This window comes from Protopterus annectens, chromosome 5.part1, assembly GCF_019279795.1.
Source record: "Protopterus annectens isolate FY-2018-M chromosome 5.part1, PAN1.0, whole genome shotgun sequence".
In the NCBI taxonomy this organism is placed as follows: domain Eukaryota; kingdom Metazoa; phylum Chordata; order Ceratodontiformes; family Protopteridae; genus Protopterus; species Protopterus annectens.
In genome coordinates, this window is record NC_056736.1 from 721443003 (window position 1) to 721462965 (window position 19963).

The window sequence follows — 19963 nt, forward strand, 5'->3', positions numbered from 1 at the left end:
TCCCTCAGAAAAAATGTTGTTGTGGAAAGTTTTAACCAGAAGAGCACTTATTTGCCCAGCACTCAAGGACAGCTAACCAACCATCAGTTTCACAAAGCCCATACAGGGAGTGAACTTTGTCAGAAAGAAAGCTCAGAAGCTTTTGCCTCCCAAACTGCTGCTATCATGTGGCTCTGCTCAAGTTCCTGCTGGTTAGGGCATGTGGAAGGTGCCCTGAGGCTCTGAAAGCTGTCTGGTGGTCATATCCTTGGCAAAATATAAGCCAAACAGTTTAGGCTAAGACATATGGAGATGACTGAAGCTGAAGAGTGTAAATCTTTGGGTGAGCAATTCTGAAGCTGGCTCAAAGCATTCCTGCTCCTTGTCTGTTTACAGCTCTCTGCCAGCACTGATTATTACTTCCATGGCAATTATCACTGCAAGCTGAAATAACCAAGATGCCTGTCTGATAGGGATCTCCTGAGGTTTGTAATCCACAGACAGTTTTCCAGAATAGCTCAAGTAAAAGTGTTTCATCTAAAGAGGTTTGCTTGCTTTCCTAAATGTACTGCCAAATTATATTAACCTGATGACATGCAAAATAAGCAATACTATTTTTTTTTATTTTTTATTTTTTTTAGACCTACCATTGGTGCACCTCTGTGTCCAAACAGAGAAGGCTTTGGTCCAAGGTCTTTTGGCTCCATAATGCAGGGAGAGTACATCCCCAAAGGCACCAAGTAAAGAAAAAGCAGGACACCAAGATACAAGACAAGTATCACTCCCTGAGGAACTGAAAAACACAAAGAGAGGAAATATTAGTAACGCAAATTAAGCAATATCTGTAATAAAATCAGTCTTTCCATAAACTGTAAAACTAGCCAGGTGATTTACTAAATGTTTACTGTTAACTAAGGAATATTTCACTATTTCAAACGGTTACAACCAATTCGCAGACAGAAGAACTTGTATTTAACCAGTATGAATTTATTGTATAAAATATCCACAGGTGAGACGGATTAAAATTTAGAAGGCAGACAATGTAAAATATAAGCACTTTTGTTCCAAACCAGTATTTAAAAGGAACTTCATCAGATACCACCATCATCAGGTTTCTGATGAAGTTCCTTTTAAATACTGGTTTGGAACGAAAGTGCTTATATTTTACATTGTCTGCCTTCTAAATTTTAATCTGTCTCACCTGTGGATATTTTATACAATAAATTCATACTGGTTAAACACAAGTTCTTCTGTCTGCGGATTGGTTCTAACTATTTGAAGTAGTTAGTTTTAAATATTTCACTATCTGAATTTTTATACTTATTCAAAATTTCTTCTGAAAAATTTACAATCAAAGAAGAGGTTTGCAGAAAAGAAACAGTATCGCATTGTCAGAGGGAGGTTATGCCCGTTGTAAAAAGCAGCAAACAACAAAACAATGAAAAACACAAAATCTACACAGACACTGAGCATTTAGAAAATGGGAAGACACCTTGTTTGGACAATAACAAGGTGTTAAATGATGTGTGAAACCAGAGATGCACTGCTGTATCATTCAAAGCATTGCTGCTTCCTGTTATGCAGCCTACGCATCATCCTTTTATACTTTTCCTTAGTAAAATTCACTTTACATTTTTTTTCTTTCTCGTGCAATTTCTCTGCATTTTTTTCACAGTAAAATACAAAACACTATACATATCACTGCAGATAAATACAACCCTGCACAGCTCTAAATTATGCTACAGGCCACTGCTGAAAGCAGTCCATAATTTTTAATTTATTAGTTCATTTGTTAGCTGACTTGGTAAGATAGTTAAAATACAACATTTTCAGCCATGTTCCAGGCTACAGCTCTATGTGCACAAACAACATGGAGTATAACAGCATATTAAGATCAGTCAATGTGGCATACGAGGTATTATAACCATAATCACGTGCATAATCATATGCATTATGGCTATACCATGGAGTATAACAGCATATTAACACGTGCATAATCATATGCATTATGGCTATACCATGGAGTATAACAGCATATTAAGATCAGTCAATGTGGCATACGAGGTATTATAACCATAATCACGTGCATAATCATATGCATTATGGCTATACCATGGAGTATAACAGCATATTAAGGTCAGTCAATGTGGCATACGAGGTATTATAACCATAATCACCTGCATAATCATACGCATTATGGCTATACAGTGTACAGGTAAAGGTAATTCGTGCTCGGCTGCCATCTGTGCACATCCAAACCAGGTTCAATAAGAGATCTTAATGGCATAAATTCAAACTGTGGTAGGAAATAGCATTACTCAGTTTAAGATTATGTCTTCTAATTCATGGAAAGGTGAAGGCAGAATCTGCACTACGGTCACCATATAGCAGGATGACAGAGTTATGGTCTGAACTACACACACACATCCAACAGCTGTGTACTTTCTCAAGTGTACTACATGTATGGAACTACTCAGGCCCCAGCCATTTATGAACATTATACGCATAAAGTTGTGTAGAGCAGAAAAGGTGGTGTACATTTTATTTTTCTTGCTGGGTACGTGGCTGAGAGGATGCAGTCCTAATTATGACCCAGGCAACATGGGTTTGACTAGTGAGCCCAATTTCGGATGGATATGTACTGAACAGCATTTCTGCTGGTTTACTTATCTTGGGGAAGGGTTTCTAGCCACGGATTAACAGTTCTCTGACATCTCTAGTTCAGTGGTGCATGCATTATAAAATGCACACTGGGTGTCAGACGGGGCAGGTAGGTCAGCTGATAGGATGATGCTGTAATGGGATGCCATTGTCTTCTAACTGCCCATTCCCTAGTGAATTACATATAAAGTTTCTCTACTTGAAGTCCCCTGCTCTGTGAGGGATAAGTCAGACAGATGCTAGAGATCAAAAACCAAGAACAAAATCAAGGAGGGACTGTGGGACATGGCTGATGCCATTCAGCTGCAGCAGGAAACAAGCAAAAAAAATGGAAAAAGAAAAGAAAATAATTGTACCCTGAATTCTGGCAGTCTCACTCAGTCTGACTACTGTTTCTTTCACTCACCACTGGCTTCTCAAAGTAAATACTCTACAGGCAATTCTCCAGTACACAGTGGGGAAAAGGGACTTCTATATAGTAACACCAGAGGATACTGGACACATCTGGCCAGATCTAATTATGAGACCCTTTTTTCTCCTCTTCTGCTTCTTGTCACATTCATGAAATCAACATTTCAGGCCTCCAAAGCTGAAACTTGATCCCAGTCAGAGGGGTTACCAGCACAGGCAATGCATGTGTTGGAGTAGTGCCACCTATTTCCATAATGCACCTAATGCACAGGTGACATCTCAGTGTATGGTCAGTTGCATATCACACTGATTGTATCACATCGGCTCAAGTTGGCATTTGCGTTTTTTGCAGTTGCACGATCTATATAAGAGCAACAAGTGGGTCTATATCAGAGCAGTATTAAAACTTCGAATGTTCTGATATCGAACACTATTCAGCGTACGCTAAGAATAGTGAAGCTGCAGAACAGCAAATTCTTTCCTTGGGAAAGAATTCGGTTGGCTGTTTCTGTTGCTTCACTATTCTTAGCAGTGTGGTGGAAAGTTAGAGGTTGGGTTCAGGTAAGTGAGCGATTGCTTGTATGTTAGGGTTAGGGGCAGGTTAAGTGAGTTAGAGTTAGGGTGCCGGTTAGGCATGTGTGCGATAGTGACAGACTTTAGGGTTAGGGGTGGTTCAAGTGAGTTAGGGTTAGGGTACAGGTTAGGTGAGTGTGCGATAGTGACGGACCTTAGGGTTAGGGTTTGGGTTAAGGTAAGTGTGTAGATAGTTGTATATGTTTAGTTTAGTGTAGTGTTAGATGTAGGAATTTAAGTGTATGAGTGTGGATGCTGTTTGATGTGCTTGTCTTGTGTGTATGTGTTTCGGAGCAGCAAATTTTTTCCATGGGAAAAAATTTGCTGTTCTGAATGTTCGATATTTTCATGTTTAGATTTTTGGGGCCAATGAAATAGCGTTCGCTATTTTCATCTTTCGATAACTTGATATAAACGCCAACAAGTCACTGCTGAAAGTGACATACTTTGGATGGTCTCTAGCCTTGCAGAATCCTGGAAAAAGCACAAAACAAGATATGCTTTAGTGATCACTCTTCTCTATAGGGGCAAAGGGGAAAGTTCCCACATAGGGATACAGAAACACGTTTTTGTGTTTTTTGTTAAAGATCATTTTCTCATTTACTGTTTAGTTACTACTACATGTGTTACAAGGATTTGTTTACTTCACTTATTAGTGTCAAGCAGTTTTTCCTGGGCAGTTGAGTTGTGAGGCTTGTAGTGGATCCTGCACTAGTGCTCCTTAGCTAAACCATGTGCAAGGGCTAACATCAGCACAACTAGGCCTTTCAGTAAGCCCTACTGAATGGATACAACAGCAAGCAAAAGGACAGGCCTGAACTCCACTAGGCCTGTTGCATGAACAAAGGTACGTCATACATAACAACATAGATGATTTTTACTAGGCATCATAGACTATACACTCATACAGGATACATTAGAACACAGCCAATCTTCCCTAGGCCCTCTTGAGTTGATACAGTTGCATTATGTGTAACAACAGGCCTTTTTTCTTCACTAGGCCCATTTGAATGCATACAGGCAAACGTTCACTCTCACTTGAATTAGGACTTATCGGTTTTTTCCGGACTGTCCGGGTTAGAAAAAAGAAAAGTTGACGGTTGTCCGTTTTTTTTTCCTTTTTTTTTTAATTTTTTTTTTAATTTGGCCGGCGTGCGCTCATGACCAATGACCTCAGGTATTTCAGGTCCTCAGGGCTTTGAGCCTGTCTCAAATTGCTCTCCGGGGCTCACTTCGGGCAGGCAGCCCGAGCAGCAATAGCAAAGCAAGAAAGCATTTTCAGAAGTTCAAGGAAGAGTTCAACTTTGATCGCAGTAGGTTTAATCTGGTATTTTAGCTCATGGGCGTTAGCGTTGGCGTGAGAGTTAAGTGCATCAACTTGGTCAACTTTTACTTTCACTTTTTCTTTGTTGCTTTCTTTTACTCTTTCAAACACTCTGATGTAGTGGTGGGATTAGTTGTTTACATTACTGTCAGCTGTGTGTGAAATATGTGTGTTATACCACCTTGTTGTGCAAAAAAGTTGTTAAGAACAATTTATACTTAATTTATTTAGGCTTTTTTACATTTTTTTTTATTTTTTTTTTAATTAGTTTTAATTTTTGATTTAATGTATTTTATTTGGCATTTAGTTCCACTTTCTTTATTAATTTTTTTTTAACTTAGGACTATTCAAACTGGACAACAGAGAAGAAGCTTTCGGGAAAGCAGTGTTAGTGATGAAAAGTAGCTTTATTGACTTATTATTTTTCATTTTAGCTATCAAAGCACTTATTATTTTTATTTATGCATAGTTACTCAACCAGCAATTGCAGCAAAGCAACATAATTAATTAGCAAACTGGGTGCTCTGAAATTTAAAAACAATCCCTTTCTTTGCTCTTTTTTTAACCTATGCTATGGCTGTTGTAAAAGCCATGAAACTGAAATGGCTGTAAAGCTATTTAGCCTGTATCATCGTCATTGGCATTGCAGACAGTGGTACTGTGAGGTGCTGGGCTGCACTGGACTAAAAGTGAGTGGGTGGGATGAAATGAAACAAAAATGATGTGATGTTGTGCAGGAATGTTTACCTCAGTCATGCAGATGCAGACAACCAGATATCTGCTCTTCTCTCAGCTCTTTTGAAAGGACTTCCCTGATTTTTGTGTGTTATGTGTGGTAGTTTTTAGTAAGGGTTTTGGCTTTCTGGTAATCCTTTCAGCTTGCAGTCACTAAATGGTGACTGATGTGACTGATGCTTTCTTTTTCTTGCAACCTAGAAAAAAATGTACCCAGGAAATATTTAAACTTTTTTTTTTTTGCCTGCCTTTGAACTTCTTTCATCTGGGGTTCACAGTTGAATGCATGCATTACTGTGCTGACCTTTTTTTAGTTTTGTGTTGGTGTTTGTTTGCAACCCATTGTTGCTGCTACTCCACCCAAGATGGACCCAAAGCAGGAAATGTTGCTGAAATGTCTGTAGTGAAGTGTGACTAACTGTCGTGATGTGTTTGCTCATTATTGTGGCTTTGCATAACCAGTGCAATTTGTGTGAAATTTGAAAAAAATCTTTAATGTTTGGTTAGTGTTTCTGTGGAACTTAATTGAAATGAATTGAATGGCTATCTTTTTATCTCACAACCAAGCATCTGTAGTGTACACAGAACTTTCGTCTGTTTTTGTAGACTGTATTGCTTTGTTTGGCATATGTGTATCAGTAGTGGATGTTGTTGGGAGAAATGGGGGGGAGAAGGCTGATCCAGGCATCAGAAACAGAAAAGAGGCGTTCGTGACATGTGATGAAATGGGTGGGGTGGGGGTGGGAGGGGTGGGAGGAGGGGGGTTATGGGGGTTATGGGGTGGCGTGACCTTTTAGTCGTTTTTTTAGCCACAAGAAAGCTGGCAACCCTGATGTGTTTATGGCAACTGGGGGAGAAAAAGCAAAGCAGGCATCAGAGACAGAAGAAGAGGCGTTCCATGCTCGTGATGTCACAAAATGGGGTGGGGGTGGGTGGGGAGAGGGGTGGAATGGGGGGGGGGTTATGGGTGCAAAGGTGTGACTTAGTCCGGTTTTAGCCACAAAGAAAGCTGGCAACCCTAATTAGGACTTATCAAGCCTCTGCTGTCTCATGAGCAGAATTTAAGGATTGTATTATGACACACTGGAATATTAACATTGGAATGGCTCATTCCATCCAAGGTATCGGGATATCTCAGTACAGTGATACAGAAGTAGGCCCATAAACTTTAAATTAATAAAGTTCACATATTAGATAATAAAGATTACATATCAATTAGCTTATAAACAAATTATAATACCAGTAATGCACTCATGTGTGCATCATAGTAAGATATTATCATGCCTACACTACTAATCCCACTCAGACGAGGTATGACAATATCAGGATGTAACACACACCTTGTCACTGATTATGTCTAGACCAGCTGATGGCGTATATATATATATATATATATATATATATATATATATATATATACAAACAATTTAAGCAAAGAGCATGTTCTTGGGAGATGAAGTGTCCCGAGAAACTCCACAGAACACAGGGTAAAACATGTAAACTCCACACAGCTCATGACTGTAAGCCTGGACTGAACCCCAAACACTGAAGATGTGTTGCAAGGGTCTTTCCATGGAGTCATCATGCCACCCCATCCTATTCAGAATAAGTTAAAGTGACTAAAGTCACATCTCCACAGCACATGAAATAAACTCAGGTAGCTGTAAAGAAGCCATTTTATGCTGCAGGTAGCACAACCTTGCAAAGTATAAACTTTATTTTTCAGTTCACAGCAGAGATATTAAACAATAAAAAATGTATTTTTCTCCTGAGCAAATAGTTTATACTCTATGTGCACAGGTGGTTTCTCTTTTGTTCCAACACTGATAATAAATGCCACATTTATTATACTGATAACTTGCCAAAGTATATTTTGCTTCCATGGTTTATTCCAAAGTTAAACACAAGTGATAAGAATATTACTGAAACCAGAGCATAAAACTTATTCTTTCAAAAGATATTTGGGGTGTTTGTATGTAGGGCATTTGATTAGGAATATACTCCTTAACTACCCACTCATCAATGATCCCACCTCATTGATTATACAAACCAGTTTATGATACCACCTCATTGATTATACAAACTAGTTAATGATCCCAACTCATCAATTATACAAACTAGTTAGCGATTCCAACTCATTGATTATACAAATTAGTTAATGTTCCCAACTCATTGATTATACAAACTAGTTAATAATCCCAACTTATCAAATATACAAACTAGTCAGTGATCCCAACTCATCGATTATACAAACTAGTTGACTACCCAGTCCTTGACAATATATCAAACTTTTATGAATGCTTACATTGCTAATTGCACCTTCTCTATATATTCCTCAACAGAGTATGTTGATTATGACAAAGCAACTTCTCAAAAAAGTTCATACCCTAAGCACATAACTCATGATGTTCATCATATTGATCACTGCAGCAGTAGATTTAGCTAGCTTGGTTATATTCTGCTAAGAATATAACACCTGGCCAGCTTGCAAAGCTTCAGGGCACCTTCCAAGTGCCCAAACCATTAGACAGCATGAGTCATGTTTTTAAAAATGACTGGTTTGGGTGCCAAGCCTTTCAGATCTTTCCTACCACTGAAGAAAGTGCTCCTCTGCAGGCTTTTGAGGATCAACGGTTGGCTTATGTTGTTCTACTGCTGGTCAGACAAGTTCCCTTTGGGGAAACACTTCCATGTTTATTTATTTTTTTAAAGTTACTTTCTTTGTTAAGAAAGTTGTTTTTACCATAGAAGTTTGTGTTTTAACAGACTGTCATGAGACTTAACTGTACTTTAAAATGGGAGCTCATTTGTTTCCTATCAATTTAAAGTTATTAAAAACATTCTGAAACCATTTTTTCCTCTGAAGAAACTGTGTTTATTTTACTCTATGTGGCTGCCAAAGTGTATTAAAGTACTTTTTACTCTATTTTTTACAGGGGAAAAGTGACTTTTGGGGATTTTTAATTTTTACTGGTTTGTGATGCTTTGTTTCCCCAGCAAAGAGGAGCTATTTTAATCTTGACCATGGAAAAAACTACCAGTACTATGGTTGGTCTTTCTTCCAGCCAAAAAAGAAAAAGTTAAGCAAACAGTCTTTGCCATCACACCAGGCTGGCAATTTGCCTCAGACACAGGTGGGTGACTCTGCTGTGGCCAACACTGCTTCCACAGAAGACTCATCTTTTACCCCAGATACCTCTAGTGTAGCACCTACAGCATCTATGGACCAGGGGTTAGCCATGTCCTCTGTGGCTGCTGGAGTCCATTCAGTGGGCAAGGGAGATCCACTCATGTCGGTCCTGGGAGAGGGGACAGGGAACAGGGAAGTCTTCATTTTTTAGTCAGAATGTTGTGCCCATCCCTGGGGAAGTTGCTGCTGCAATTAACAACCCTCTCATCCCCATTTTTCCTGCAAAAAGAAATACAAAACTAAATATGCATCTGCTCCAGTTCAAATTCACCTGGACAGAAGTAGTTTATTGGGTCTGGCTGAAGGCAAATTCAGGCTATTGATCCATCTTTTAATGTGGTTTCTGGTAAAAAAAAAGAGGGGTACCTCTTTTCCTGAAGAGATTCAAAATTCTGAATCTGGCCAGGAAGATGAAGGGACAGATGCAATGTTCTCTCCTCAGATTTATGGTACAGACTCAGAGGAGAACATGGTATCTGATCCTTCCTGTGAGGGATTCTCTTTCTCTGACAGCATTTCCAAAAGGGTCTATGTCAGTTTATCAAATGACCAAATTGTCAAACCCCTTATGGTCCATATGGTTGACAATTTGGTTCAGCAAACCACTCTGACTGAGATTGTGGTACAGTGGGATGGGCTAATCTGCCATTTTCCCCACTATGGTTCGATCTTGGAGTTGGTATAAATAATTAGCAGGTGGTGTGTGTGTGTGGGGGGGGGGGGTAGCAGGAGGGCTTGAACCCTGCAAAAACACTGTTTGAGTTGTTGGCGGGTACTGCGTAGCTTTAGGTCAGTTTTTCGTTTAACTGCATTGTCAACTATATGGTTTCTTGCTAAAGTATGAGGAATTTTTTTTGTCTGTGGTTTCTTCTTGTGAGGAAAGTTTTGTTCTAATTAACTTAGTTTCTTCTATTGCACAGGTCAATACTCATTGTTTAAAGTGTATGCATGACTCTGTTGATATTGGCTATGGTCACTGATACTCTTTTGAGAAGTTTTACGTGGCTGCATTCTCAGAAGCCCCCCCCAAAGATAAGAAAATGAGATTTTACATTCTTCACTGGATGCAGATTTAGTTTTTTTGTCCCTTTGCTGCACAGATTATAAAAAAAAATGTGATGGAAAGGGTAAGCTGATACTGAGAACCTCTCAGATTTTTCAGTCCTAATTTTCCAAATTTTCCAAGAGATATTCTACTCCTTTGTCCAATTTTGGCAATAAACAAAAGAAACAGTCACAGCAAAATGCTGGTAAAAAGACATTTAAAAAATAATGGCTAGGAGGTTCCAAGAAGAAGGCTGGACCCCCCCCCAAAAAATAAAGGACAGTCTAACAAGTCAGAATGACTAGTTAAGAGACTATGTCTTCTTCCACCTCCCATCCTAACAGTCTCATTTTTATACACTCATCCCAAACCTGACCCGACAGTTATAGTTTTAGTTACTCCTACTGCTGCTAAGCACTTAATTAATTCCTGTCCTACTCTTTCTAATAATGATTAGAAAATTATTGATATTGATGGGAAAAAAGTGCATAGTTTTGCAACTTTGACTGTCAAACGTTTGAGTTGTTAGGCTCATATGGTAAAGTTTCTTCTAACAAATTGTGAAAGTATGAGGAATGTTTTATTTGCAGTTTCTTATTGTGAGAAAAACATCTGCTTTAAAGAATTTAGTTTCTTATATTGCACTCATTGTCTACACTGTGTGTATGACTGTTGATACTACTTCCAGGTCAATGGTCACTGGTACTGTTTTAAGGAGATTTGCATGGCTGTTGTCTCAGAACCTCCCAGATGGTTTTAAAAATAAGATTTTTAATTCTTCCTTGGATAGAGATTTAGTGTCTGCCCCTCTGCTGCAGATGTGATAAAAAAGTATGATGAAAGGGGCAAACTGATCAGGGAATCTCTTAAGATTTTTCAGTTCTCCTTTTCCAAATTTTCCAAGGGATTTCCTTTGTCTAAAATACATGTAAACAGATGTTTAAGAAGAAATGACAAGGGGGTTCAAAAAGGAAGTCTTGAACCTCCCAAAACCAAGAACAGTCTAACAAGTCTAAATGACTGTTCAAGAAACCTTGTGACCCCCTTCTACTTTGTCCCCTTTTTTCTTCCAGAAAGTCTGAATCTCCATTTTTCTCTTTGGCAGCAGATTGTTTCAAACAAATGGGTTCTGGAAATTATTCATCAAAGTTATAGATGACAGTGGAAGGAAATTCCTCCTTTTCAGGCTGTCATTCCTCATTCTGCAGAGCATACTGTTTTGGTTCCACCGGTTCTTTGTCACATGCTGTCCGAAGAAGTGATAGAACCAGTTCCTCAATCCCAGACAGGGAATAATTTTATTCAATGATGTTCCTAGTGCCAAAGGTAGAAAGAAAATGTTAGGAAACCAGTTTTGGATCTTTCTTTCCTAAACCTATTTGTGATAGTGTCCAAATTCAAAATGATGCCACTTTGCAACCTGTTACATCTTCCTTCTCTTCAAGTTTCTTAGTAACACTAGACTTAAGAGATGCTTATCATCACATCCCTAGTCATCCAGACGTCAGGTGTTTCCTAATGTTTTGTGTGTCTGGATCATATTATCAGTTCTCTACCTTACCCTTTGGACTATCCACTGCACCAAGAGTGTTTACAACGTGTCTAGCTCAAGTTATAGCTCATTACAGGCAACAGGGTATCCAAATTTTCCATATTTGGATGACTTACTTATCTTTGTGGAGTATTTTTCAAAGTGTCAGGAATTTCTTACATAAGCTGGGATTCCAAGACAATGTTCAAACATTTTTCTTGATGCTTTCACACAGGATTATGTTCCTGAGATATTAACCAGACACCACAGTTCAAACAGTTCTTCTTCCACTGGAAAAAATAGATCAATATCTGATCTATTTTTAGGGTTTTCCACTCAGACTACAGTCTCTGCAAGGGAATTCCTTAGGATTTGAGGTCTCAAGTCATCTATTATTCTTGTGATATCCCTGGCAAGACTCCACATGAGGAAGACAAAATGATAAAAGAAGTCTCTTTGTTCCCAGCACCAACACCCATTATCTTTGCAAATCCCACTTATGGGATTTGTCAGAAGAGAAATCACTTGGTAGAAACAGTAAATATCCCTAAATCTAGGTCTACCCCCAACTCCAAAACAATCACTCACCACAGACACTTCAGACTGGGTCAATGTTTGGCTACAGAAAAGAAATATCCACTGACTGCTAAACAGTGAAACTAAAGCATCAAAATGTAACACTACCGAATTTGGATACTGGTGGAAAATCATTCATCGAATGGCCATAGTTGGCTAACATCGTGACTGCAACCAACCAAAGTTGGGGGCTTTGCCCCGCAAACCCCCCTAACTATATATACCAACTCCAAGATCTCACTACAGTGGGGAAAAGGGAAAATTTAAAAGGTTTCCTTATGGATTGCATTACTTCCTGGTTGTTGGCCGACTATGGCCATTCTATGAATGATTTTTCAAAATTATCCACATTCAGTAATATTGTGATCTGATGTTTTACATTCAATATTTAGCTGTTTGTGGATATTTTTTTTTCAGTAGCTGAACATGGATCCCTTCAGACTTTACTTGGGGAACAGTTTCAGGAGGAATACAAGTGCAAGGTGTTTGGGACACCAAGGATAGATGCACGCCAGTAAATACAAAATAAATACTTGCACTAATCAATGCACTCAACTCTTTAAATCATCTTTGGTCTTGTGGACCTCTTCAAGTTGTTACAGACAATACCACAGTCATGTTGTACATTAAAAAGCAAGGAGGACCAGCTCTTAGCCCCTTTGTAGACTAGCCATGTTAGTTTAGGCTATAGCACAGTCTCACTCTACATGCATCCTACATCCATTAAGAGCAAAACTGTGTGGCAGAAAAGCTGAGTAGGGCAAAGGCAGACCCTTACAAATGTAAACATAGATCAGGGGTTCTTCTATGACTTGATCCATCTGTGGGGAGTTCCTCAAGCAGACCACTCTGCCTCCTCTCTGAAAAAACAGCTGGCAAGATTATGCTCCAAGACTCCATGCAAGAATGCCTGGAAGACAGATGCCTTTTCTTTTCCCCTGGACAGGAATATTCCTGTATGTTTGTCACCCTTTACACTGATATCCAAGGTACTTCTGAAGATTCAAAAAGAATTCCCAAGGTCATTATGATGACTCCCTTCTGGTCCAGGCAACATGGGCTTTTAGAAATGCTAGGGGCAATTACCACAAGCTTCCTTACAGAATGGATTGACTCACACAAGAACTGGGGTATTTGATACAAGCCAACCCCAATCAACTGCAGCTAACTGCCTGGATGAGAGGGTCTTAATTCCTTTTAGGCATCTGCTTACCTAGGATGTGCAGCAGGTATTAATGGAGGCAAGAAAGCCTGATACTAGAAAATCATATACTAGCAAATGGAAAATGTTTATAGTTGGCACCAGCTGCATAACCAGCACCCATTCAGGGCTAGTGTTTCTCTAATTGTATAATATTTGTGTGAGTTACTATCCTTTCACCTTTCTTACTCCTCCATCAAGATTCATTTGTTGGCCATTTTAGCATGTCTGCCCATGGATCCCCAACGTTTGGTGTATTCTCATGTAGAATTGGTTTTGAAAGAGGTGTTGCATGAGACCTCCAAGAAAACTGGTGGCTCCTCCTTGGGATCTTAATGTTGGGTTAGAGAAGCTATCACTTGCCTCATATGAACCAGCTAACCTGGCTGACTTTAGGTTCTTAACATGGAAAACAGTTTTACTGATTGCTCCGATGTCTGCAAGAACAGTGACTGAGTTGCAGGCTATTATGGTGACTCAAGCTTATCTCATTTTCCACAGAGACAGGGTTTCTTCAAGAACTAATACTTCCTTTATGCCTAAAGTGGTATCTGAGTTTACTTTACGCCAAGCTGTCCATATCATCATTTTCTTTCCTGAACCTAAAACTGGGGGAGAAACGATACTCCATACCCTGGATGTTCACAGACAACGTAGGTACTATCTTGACAGAACTAAAGATTTCCTTTTGAATCAATTATTCATTTCTTGTGAAGGTAAGAAGAAGGGACACAAGCAGGTCTTTCAGCTTCTCCTGTTGAGGGTCGCCAGAGCGGATCACCGGTCCACAGACTGATTAGCAGTGGAGTTTTTACGGTGTTCAGTTACCAGCCCAGCATTCAACCTTCACAGAAGGCACACATACACACACCTACCTGCATGTCTTTAAAACTCATTCGACTGCAGGGAAGACATGCAGACTCTGCACAGAAGGCGCTCCAGCTGAGACTCGAACTGGATAACCTCATGCTGTGAGGCGACAATGCTAACTGCTGCACCACCGCAGCCGAACAACCTTTGTCATAACAGACTATTTCCAAAAGGTTGTCTAAGCTTATCACCTTCTGTTATTCTCACCACAACAAAACTGTTCAAGGCAGGGTCAAGGTTCACTCAACTAGGGCTTTGCCTTCATCTATGCCTTTTTGAAAGAGTTGGATACGAAAAGTATTCTAGAAGAAGCAACTTGGTCCTCTGTATATATTTTTTGTTTTTTTTTTTTTTTGTTTATCACTTCCTCTGTATATATATTTTTACAAAGCACTACAAGCTGGCTTCCTTCTCTAGATCTAGAATATGATTTGATAGGACCATTCTCCAGGGCCTCCTGGACTCTTCACTTTCTACCTTCCAAATATCGTAAGTTGGGGTAATCTACCCATATAGCTAAGGCTACTGCAGCAGTGAGCAATATGATGAACATACTACATTTCTGTAAGCAAACATACCATAACAATGGATGTTTGTATGATCACTGCTGCAGTAGTGCTCCCCTCCCCTTAGCTTTTTGAGTGTGTTGCTTTACCAAGAGTCAGACAATAAAGCATCTACAGGTTCTTAGTGGCACTTGTTACCAATCAAATTCACTCTATCTCATTTCACAAATACAGAAATATAGTTTTACTAGAAACAACTTTACGTTAGCCAGGGATTCAAACTCTTGAAAAAATGCACTTGTTTTAATGCCATGATACACAACTGATGCAATAAAAAATGAGAAACTAAAACAATCTAGGTATGTACAGTGCAATGAAAAAGTATTTGCCCCCTTCCTGATTTCTTTTTTTTTTTTTTACATGTTTGTCACACTTAAATGTTTCAGATCATCAAACAAATTTAAATATTAGACAAAGATAACCCAAGTAAACACAAAATGCAGTTTTTAAGTGATGATTTTATTTATTAATAAAAAAATATATCCAAACCTACATGGCCCTATGTGAAAAAGTAATTGGCCCCCTTGTTAAATCATGAAGTAACTGTGGTTAATCATATTTTTGGAAAAGCTGAGTTAAATTTCACTAACCACACCCAGGAATACTGCCAGACCTGTTGAATCAAGAGATCACTTAAACAGAACCTGTCAGATAATGTGAACTAGGCCAAAAGATTCCAAAAAGGAAGACATCATGCCACGATCTAAAGAAATTCCGGAACAGATGAGAAACAAAGTAATTGACATCTGTCAGTCTGGAAAAAGTTTCAAATCCATTTCTAAAGCTTTGGGACTCTAGCGAACCACAGTGAGAGCCATTATCCACAAATGGAGAAAACATGGAACAGTGGTAAACCTTTCCAGGAGTGGTTGGCCTACACAAATTACCCCAAGAGCACAGCGACGACTCATCCAAGAGGTCACAAAAGAACACAGAACAACATCTAAAGAACTGCAGGCCTCACTTGCCTCAGTTAAGGTCAGTGTTCATGACTCAACCATAAGAACGAGACTGGGCAAAAATGGCATGCATGGCAGAGTTCCAAGGCAAAAACCACTGCTGACCAAAAAGAACATAAAGACTCATCTCATTTTTGCCAAAAAAACATCTTGATGATCCCCAAGACTTTTTTGGGAAAATATTCTGTGGACTGACAAACAAAAGTTTAACTTTTTGGGAGGTGTCCGTCTCATTACATCTGGTGTAAAAGTAACACAGCAGTTCAGAAAAAGAACATCATGCCAACAGTCAAATGTGGTGGTAGTAATGTGATGGTCTGGGGCTGCTTTGTTACTTCTGGACTGGGACAACTTGCTGTGATTGCTGGAACCATGAATTCTGCTCTCTACCAAAAAATCCTGAAGGAGAATGCCCGGCCATCATTTCTTGACCTCAAACTGAAGCGCACTTGGGTTCTGCACCAGGACAATGATCCAAAACACACCTGCAAGTCCACCTCTGAATGTCTTAAAAAAAGAAAATGAAGGTTTTGGAGTGGACTTGTCAAATTCTGGACTTGAATCCAATTGAGATGCTGTGGCATGACCTTAAAAAGGCAGTTTATGCTCGGAAACCCTCCAATATGGCTGAATTAAAATGATTCTGCAAAGAAGAGTGGGCCAACATTCCCCAACAGAGATGTGAAAGACTCATTGCTAGTTATAGCAAATGCTTGATTGGAGTTGTTGCTGTTAAGGGTGGCACAGCCAATTATTAGGTTTAGGGGGCAATTACTTTTTCACATAGGGCCATGTTGGTTTGGATATTTTTTTTCCTTAATAAATAAAATCATCACTTAAAAACTGCATTTTGTGTTTACTTGGGTTATCTATGTCTAATATTTACATTTGTTTGATGATCTGAAACATTTAAGTGTGACAAACATGCAAAAAAATAAGAAATTAAGAAGGGGCAAATACTGTTTCACTGCATTGTATTATATTTACAAATGTAAAATACTGGAACCTTGCAGAAAATAAACATACAAACAATGGGTCAAATAGCTGTCCTGGAATGTTCATATTTTGAAAGGAGAGACAAATCCAGCCATTTGACTCATGAAAGAAGTGCCGCTGGATGAAAGTTCATCCAATTTAAAGAATAGCAAGAAATGAATTTAGCCAGAAATAGAAATAAGATTAGAACAGAAATTCTCCAATTCAGACTACTTGACCCTGAAAACAATTAAAATGGGTAGGATGAGTTATGGCACTGAGATAGTTCAGGTACTCCAGGTGTGGTCTGTCGGTGTGGCTCAAGCATCTATGGAATAGCTGTAAGATGTAAATGTTTTCTTACAACTCCATGGATTTCCACATGTGTGAGAGGATTTTTATCATCATGAAGAGTTATCAACTGTCACATTTTGTTTGCTATTAATTTATCTTTACACACAGAGGACCTTTTGACAATGATAATCATCCTTCCAGAATCCATTAAAACTTGAACTTATCACCCTTCCAAACATATAGTAAGTACACTTTACTAACTAGGCTCTAACTCAATGCAAAGTTGCTTATTCAATGATCATAGCTGATGTCTTATCATATTCCATGGGAATAGTTTATTTTGTATCATTTGTTTGAGTTTTCACATTTTTGTCCATGGTATTCTCATCAATATCAGAGGAACAAAATTTATAAACTCTCCCTCCATATTTTAAAGAAATGAACACATCACAAGCTGCTTTTAGCTTCACAGAACATTTCTCAATGCAACTTTAAAAGCACAGAATTCAGTTTCAAACAAACTGACAATAACTATACCTCTCAAATGTCCAGATTTTCTCAGAATGTCCAGATTTTTGACTCATAGTTTTGGTCTGTTCCTCATAAAATTTATGGTTTTCTGGCAAATCGCTGAGGATTAAATTCACTGAACAATGTCAGATATTTGAGTTCCAGGCTTCACATCCTTCAAAAAATGAATTCTAACACAAACCCTGTTAATCTAGCAGTGTTTGAAGTTTATAAGTAAATATTGATATTTAAAATCTATCCATATTTTGGGCCTTTGTTCCGCTCCCCATTATTTTTGGCTTTATCCAGATGTATTGCACAAAGAGGTTGAAAGGTATGTCAATAACTACCAAGTGCTGTGCTAAAGCTGGTAAGGTGTCAGAGTTCTTCAGATCGCTTTGCAATAATATTTTCTCATATTACTAGTTAATGTTCTTTTAAATCTATCCACTGCTACAGTTTCTAACATTTTCATTTAACCGTTACTACCAGATTCTAAACACAGCTTTTAAGATACATTTTAAATCATGCATTCGTGCTCTTACCTGTTTGTCAGAACTACTAAAAATTACATTTGTGACATTTTACAGGTTGCACTTCAGAAATTACACCAGCCCTGGCTAACACTTCTTTTTTTTTTCTCTTTTCATAGACATTATAATCAGTATCTGCCATAACCACATAGGTTTTTAATGAGAGTGGAAGAAGATATTTAGGCAAATTCTAACTTACACCAGTTCTCTTGGGAAGCGTGCTTTTCAAATGTTAATAGACAGGAGTCAACATTCCTCCTTGCTCATTTTCGTAACAGTAGGTACAGTTCTTGAAATAGGAGTTACATTTGTCAGCCCTACCAACTGTTGTTGTAGCAGCAGCAGCTTTTGTTTAGACTCTGTCTTGTACTCTACCAAGACTTTTAACAGGTCCTTCATGGTTATGGGGGAAAAGGGATAGATACAAGAGGTACCAGGAATAAAATGTCTCCCATACCTCTCAACTGTCCAGATTTTTGCAGACTATCCAGATTTTTGTCTCATATTTTTTGGCTGTTCCTCATAAAATTTGTGGTTTTCTGGCAAATCACTGAGAGGATCTGAAGACTGAAGTCACTAAATAATGACATAGATTTGAGTTTCTGACTTCAGATCCTTCAGAAAATGTATGTTAAAACAAACACTGTTACTCTAGCAGCTTTCTAAGTTTATAAGAGTAATATCCCTATTTTTGGTCCTTTGTCTCCACCATTTTGTTGGGCTTTGTCCAAATTTCTTGCACTAAGAGGTTGAGCGGTATGCAGACTTTGGCTTACCACTCCTCATGGAAATTTTAACTTAAAGCAGTCCACACACTTGGCAACAAGGGGGATAGCGAGAGTTACTTCAGCAAGTCCCTGGCCAAACTGCCTCCATGTCCCACTAGTGCCAAATCTCATTTTACTAACTCAAGGAAGACAGAAATTGGGGAACAATTAGAGGGGGAGAATTATATAGTGTGTGCAGTTATTATTCTTACCCTCTTTCATCTAGACTTTTCATTAAGTGAATTCTCAGCGATTTCACTGTTCTTAAGCAGCACAATTGTATATACTGTATATAATGAGTAATATTTTGTTCTCCTCTATATTACTGTTCACAGCTTATCTGCAATTGTTTGTGATATATTTGTATGGTAAAAATAAACAACATTTCTATTTGAAAAAAAAGAAATTGGGGAATAAATGACCCACTAGTTGCAGAAATATGTAAAAGACACAGTTTTATTTTGAAAACATACTGTTTTATTTGGCGAACAAAACAAAAACGTAGTAAAATGGCTTCCTAAACTGGGCTTTACAACATACAGAAACACTAATTACAACATTTTGGAGTATGGTTAGCAATTGCAAGATGTAACTCTACCACATATTCTCAGCCCATATTTCCCTTTAATGGGAAGCTGTAAAATGGAGGTTACAAATGCAGGCATTGCTTGGGCCTTTCTTTTAGCTCTCCGGCAAAACTGATCACTTAAACTTCTTTCAGGCTGCATTTACAATAGGCCAAAACTGAACCAACCAACTACAGAAAAATAAGTATCTTCAGACAGAACCCCTGTTCTACTCCACAATAAACATCTGACTGAGAAACAAACCTCTCAACCATTAAAAACAGGAACCATAGCCTATGAAAACTAGGTGCAGCCTGCTAAAAATCTAGACATATAATTAGCATGAATTCTGAATCCCAAATTGCACATAACTCTTTCGGCATTAAGTAGGAATGTGGGATACTACTCAAAAACATGTTAAAAAAACAGTGAGTCTAAAATAATGAAAGAATATAAACACATTGAAAAAGATATGGAGTAAAATATGCAGACTTTAATGATCTGTGTTACAAAGTTCTACCACACAAAGTAACTTATTTTTGCTTCAGAAAATGGTAGATATAAGATGTGTGCCATTTTTCTTTAAATTATTTGTGCCACTTGTGTGTTGGTCGCATAGTGTAGTTTTCTGTGTACTAGACATCTTAAAAAATCACACATAATGAGGGGGATTCAGAAAATTGTGTGAAGGGGTAAA

At 38.4% G+C, this 19963-nt stretch overlaps 1 protein-coding gene across 1 annotated transcript in view; it reads right to left on the bottom strand.

Annotated features, from left to right (window-relative positions):
* GDPD4 (glycerophosphodiester phosphodiesterase domain containing 4) overlaps positions 1 to 19963 on the bottom strand; it is a 1130252-nt gene that overhangs the window by 274710 nt on the left and 835579 nt on the right. Inside the window, exon 8 of the mRNA XM_044073350.1 lies at positions 627 to 772. Coding sequence (XP_043929285.1) covers positions 627 to 772 — 146 coding nt within the window. The remainder of the gene's footprint in view (positions 1 to 626; positions 773 to 19963) is intronic.